Source organism: Charadrius vociferus, unplaced genomic scaffold (genome assembly GCF_000708025.1).
Source record: "Charadrius vociferus isolate BGI_N301 unplaced genomic scaffold, ASM70802v2 scaffold450, whole genome shotgun sequence".
Classification (NCBI taxonomy): Eukaryota; Metazoa; Chordata; class Aves; order Charadriiformes; family Charadriidae; genus Charadrius; species Charadrius vociferus.
Genome location: NW_009646931.1, coordinates 3,466,873 through 3,471,364, shown reverse-complemented (window position 1 = coordinate 3,471,364; position 4,492 = coordinate 3,466,873). Strand labels below are relative to the sequence as shown.

Sequence of the window (4,492 nt, the reverse complement as noted above, 5' to 3'; positions counted from 1 at the left end):
TTCGAAATCATCTGGACTCGAAGTCAAAAGTGTTTCAAATGAGGCATCCTTTCTTCACTCTTTTTTATTAACTGATAATCTTACATAATGAGAGAAGACTGAGCCCATCCCTGAAGAAACTTAATTCTGTAAAGCAGTGACTCCCCATAGTAGGCGATACCATATCACCACATTTGCAGTACCTCTGCTCTGGCCTTTGCTGAGGCTCAAAGAAATGCTTCATGCCATGGGAATCCAAGAAGTTTTGGGTGACTTTCCTGACTCCCTCACAGGCTTGGAGGAGCAGCAGAGACAGCAGCAGTGTGAACAGCAGTAGCTGCGGACACGCATGACACACTGACTGCTACCACCAGAGTCAGGTAATTTTGTTATTGTTTGTTACTCCGTACTTGTAGAAACATGACACTTAAAAACAGTATACTGTATACAACACCTTAAGGAAACATAGCATTGCTACCTTATTTTAAGCCTACTTTCCTTTCAGTTGGTATCAATGGAGAGAGATTTACAGCAGAAAAGCACAAGAACTCAAATGGCTTAGGGTGCCTAATTTTTCTTCGTTCAAAAAAGCTGCTCACAAACAAGCAGAATAATCTGCAGCCCTTTCACGATTGCAAGCATACAGATTTTCTAGAAGAGAGACACCAAAGAAAACAAAAATGCATAAAAACTTCAGTTCTCTCTTCACAGAGAAAAACTTTATTCAGATAAAATAGCACAAAGCCTGAGAAGACATGCTGATCCAGCCTAACAGCTGGCTGCTGCCGCCAAAATGAACAGCCCGTCCAGCGCATGTTTCCTCTGTTCTTGTGTTGACTTTTTGTTTGCAGGATCCCTTAATGAACAGTTTCACCTCAATAATCTGGCAGAAAAACATCCTTATTTCTCCTGGCTAGTTTTTGACTTGTGAGGGAGCTCACAGTGTAGGTTAAGCAAGCAGTAGAGCTGACTGGAGAGAAAAGAGCACGGAGAAGCACATGGAAAGGGAAGGAAACCCTCCTTTCACTGACACAGATGCTTCAGATCTGCTCAGCTGTTTCATCACACTGCACCTCAGGTAATTTGAGCTACCTGCAAATAACCTTTCAATAAATTCCCGAGTCTTGATTTAAGTGGGAAAAAAACTTTATTTGACAGGAAATTTTACAGCTTACCTGATAAAGCCAAATAATTGATGTCATGACCTGCAGACTTGGCATATCTTCCTGTCTGGCCAAATCCAGTAAGTCTAGCATAGATGAGTCTCGGATTCTCCTGCAGAAGGACCTCTGGACCAAGCCCAAGTTTTTCCATGACACCTTAAAAAGACAAAGGCACAGAATCCTAATTCACGTTTATTTTTCACGGAATCACAGGAATCACAGCATTTTCACAGTTGGAAGGGACTCTAGTGATCATCTAGTCCAACTCCCCTACTAAAGCAGGATTGCCCAGAGCACATTACTCAGGACTGCATCCAGGCGGGTCTTGAAAATCACCAGAGAAAGAGACTCCACAGCTTCCCTGGGCAGCCTGTGCCACTGCTCTGTCAACTAACCGTAAGGAAGTTTCTCCTTGTATTTGAAGAGAACTTCCTATGTTTCAACTTGTGCCCATTGGCCTTCGTCCTGTCACTGGGAACCACCGAAAAGAGTCTGGCTCCATCCTCCTTCAACCCACCCTTTGGATACTTGTAAGCAATAACAAGGTCTCCTCTCAGCCTTCTCTTCTCCAGGCTAAAGAGTCCCAGCTCTCTCAGCCTTTCCTCATAAGCGAGATGCTCCAATCCCTCCATCATCTTAGTTGCCCCACTCTCTCCAGCAGTTCCCTGTCCCTCTTGAAGTGGGGAGCCCAGAACTGGACACAGTATTCCAGTTGTGGCCTCACCAGCGCCGAGTAGAGGGGGAGAATGACCACCCTCAACCTACTGGCCACACTCTTCCCTATGCAGCCCAGGATTCCATTGGCCTTTTTGGCGACAAGGGCACATTGCTGGCTCATGCATAATTTACTGTCTACCAGGACCCCCAGATCCTTCTCCTCAGAACTGCTTCCCAGCAGGTCCACCCATAACCTATGCTGGTGCCTAGCATTCTTCCTCCCCAGGTGCAGAACCCTGCACTTGCTTATGTTGAACCTCATTAGGTTCTTCTCTGCCCAGGTCTCCAGCCTGTCCAGGTCACGCTGGATGGCAGCGCAGCCCTCTGGAGAGTCAGCCACCCCTCCTAGTTTGGCATCATCAGTGAACTTGCTGAGGATACACTCTGTCCCCTCATCCAGGTGGACGAGTGGTTTTAATAAGACTCAAAACATACATGGTTCAAAGTTAAATTACACAACAAAAGAACTGAATTGCAATTTATGAAGTCATACATTCTAATTCAGTATCCATATTACATGGTGAACAGCCAGAATGTTATAAATTACCAACATACTGCATACATTTTGAATACAAGCCAATTAAGTGGAAATTAAGTTTTAGGGTCCTTTTTTTCTCACCTTTTTTTCCTGTTTTAATTCCCCAAAAGACTGCCAGCCAACTTACTTGCTGTAATCCATGTACTGTTGAATGAGAGAAAGCTACCAAAGGCTTGTTATAAAAAAAAAAAAAAAAAAAAAAAAAAAAGAGAGAGAGAGAAAGAGCAAACTCTTATGTTTTCCATATTAAAATGACCTTAAACTGCTTCCGTCTTTCACTGGAATATACTTTCCTCACCATAGTAACCTCTCACTACCCCATATTTTCCTGTATCTTTTAATTCACTGATGCAAATGGACCATGCCACTATTCCGCAAATGATTTGCAACAAATGCACAACAGAAAACATGTTCTTTTGTAATGCAGAGAATAAGGAACTTTTAGAAATCAATGAAATGTAGGTTTGGTCAGTATGGGTTCACAGTAATCAAGGATAAAATTCTGATCTTGCAGTTCTAAAATAGTGGTTTTAAAAGAAGCAAATTCAAGTTGAAAATAAATTGATTGAATGTTATTGGCTCAGTGCAGCTTGGTCAGACTATGCCATATAATCTCTATTAGCACTGCAGGGAGACACATTTTGGAGGGGAAGGGTGAAAACAACTTCAATGCCTACTCCCAGAACCTACTACTGCAACTTGTTTCACAGGCTACTCCATAATATTACTAAATCTTCAAATTCCTTAAGATCTATTTCTATTGTATTACTTACTGAACAATGGCAAGTGATTAATGCTATGAAGAAAGAAGTTAAACTTGGTAAAGAGCAAGACTTTCAAAAGCACAAGTGAGAACTGGGTGCCAAGTAACCCCTGGTGTCACAAAGTCATTGTTGGAAGGTCAGTGGTACATGTGTTTAAAGAAACTCTCCTGCCATCTGGGCTCTAATCTTCTCCTTGGCTCACACCAGCTTCGTGCTGGATCACAGGCTGGTGTAGTTCAGTTACAGGCCCATAAAACCTAATGTCTAATTACAAAATTACCTGCATTTCCAGACTTAAAAAAAAAAAAAAAAAAAGAGCAAGTGCCTATAAAACCAAAGAAAACAGAAATTTCCATAGTCAGAAAAAACCTCCAAAACCCACTAGAAAACTAGCTACAGTGAAAAATGGAATTTAATGTCTCAATTTTGTTTGCACACCTTCTGAGGAACAAAACAAAAAATTCTTAAGGTAAAAAACATCACAACCATAAAACCCGGTTTTCAGAACGAAAAGCATTATCTGTGACACAGGACACATAAGCCTGTTTATGATGTGTGGTGTTTAATTGGTACAGCCTTTGATTTCTAAACTGACTGCAGAAACCCCAAATCACTTCAGCTAGCTCCTCACGGAAGTATGATCATAGAATGCGTTGGGTTGGAATAGGCCTTTAAAGGTCATCTAGTCCAACCCCCTGCAATAAGTGGGGGACATCTTCAACCAGATCAGGTTGCTCAGAGCCCCATCCAACCTAACCACGATTATAGTCTTCATAACAGAGCAGCATCTTCAAGGAACAGCAATAGCCCATGCATGAGCACCAGATGAGTGCCTGTATGTGGTTTATGAACGAAGCCAGCATGTTAGATGGGTGGTCTTCAGAGGAACCGTAAGCTCTGAGACTTAGACCACTATCTGCTACGTCTTACCCACATTACGGTTGGACTCGATGATCTTAAAGGTCTCTTCCAACCTAAATGATTCTATGATTCTATGCTAACCTTACAAATGTGGGCTGACTTGCACCAGCAGGCCTGAAAATCACTGCAGGACCGATGCCCAAGCTCACGCGTAACTCCTGGGCTCAGATACCCTCCGGTGCCCTCCAGAACTACTTGTTCAGTGTCCCAGACAGTGGGGCAAGGCCCTGGCTGAGCACCTTCCACAGCTTCTCCCCTCTGGCGTTGCAGCAGTACAAATCCCGCGACGTCCCGCCGCGTCTTCTCCCCCAGTCACACCAGGTACGCTCCCAGAAGCCGTCCCCTTCCCGCACCCCACGCTGCGTTTCCAGAGGTCACGGACTGACAGGACTCCCCTTAGCACCGCACCC

At 43.6% G+C, this 4,492-nt stretch overlaps 1 protein-coding gene across 1 annotated transcript in view; it reads right to left on the bottom strand.

The window, feature by feature from the left end:
- Window positions 1-2,371, bottom strand: part of AMACR (alpha-methylacyl-CoA racemase) — a 19,159-nt gene extending 16,788 nt beyond the window's left edge. Inside the window, exons 1-2 of the mRNA XM_009894720.1 lie at window positions 2,353-2,371; window positions 1,155-1,298 (exon numbers count right to left, since the gene is read on the bottom strand). Coding sequence (XP_009893022.1) covers window positions 1,155-1,298; window positions 2,353-2,371 — 163 coding nt within the window. The remainder of the gene's footprint in view (window positions 1-1,154; window positions 1,299-2,352) is intronic.
- Window positions 2,372-4,492: the final 2,121 nt, after the last annotated feature.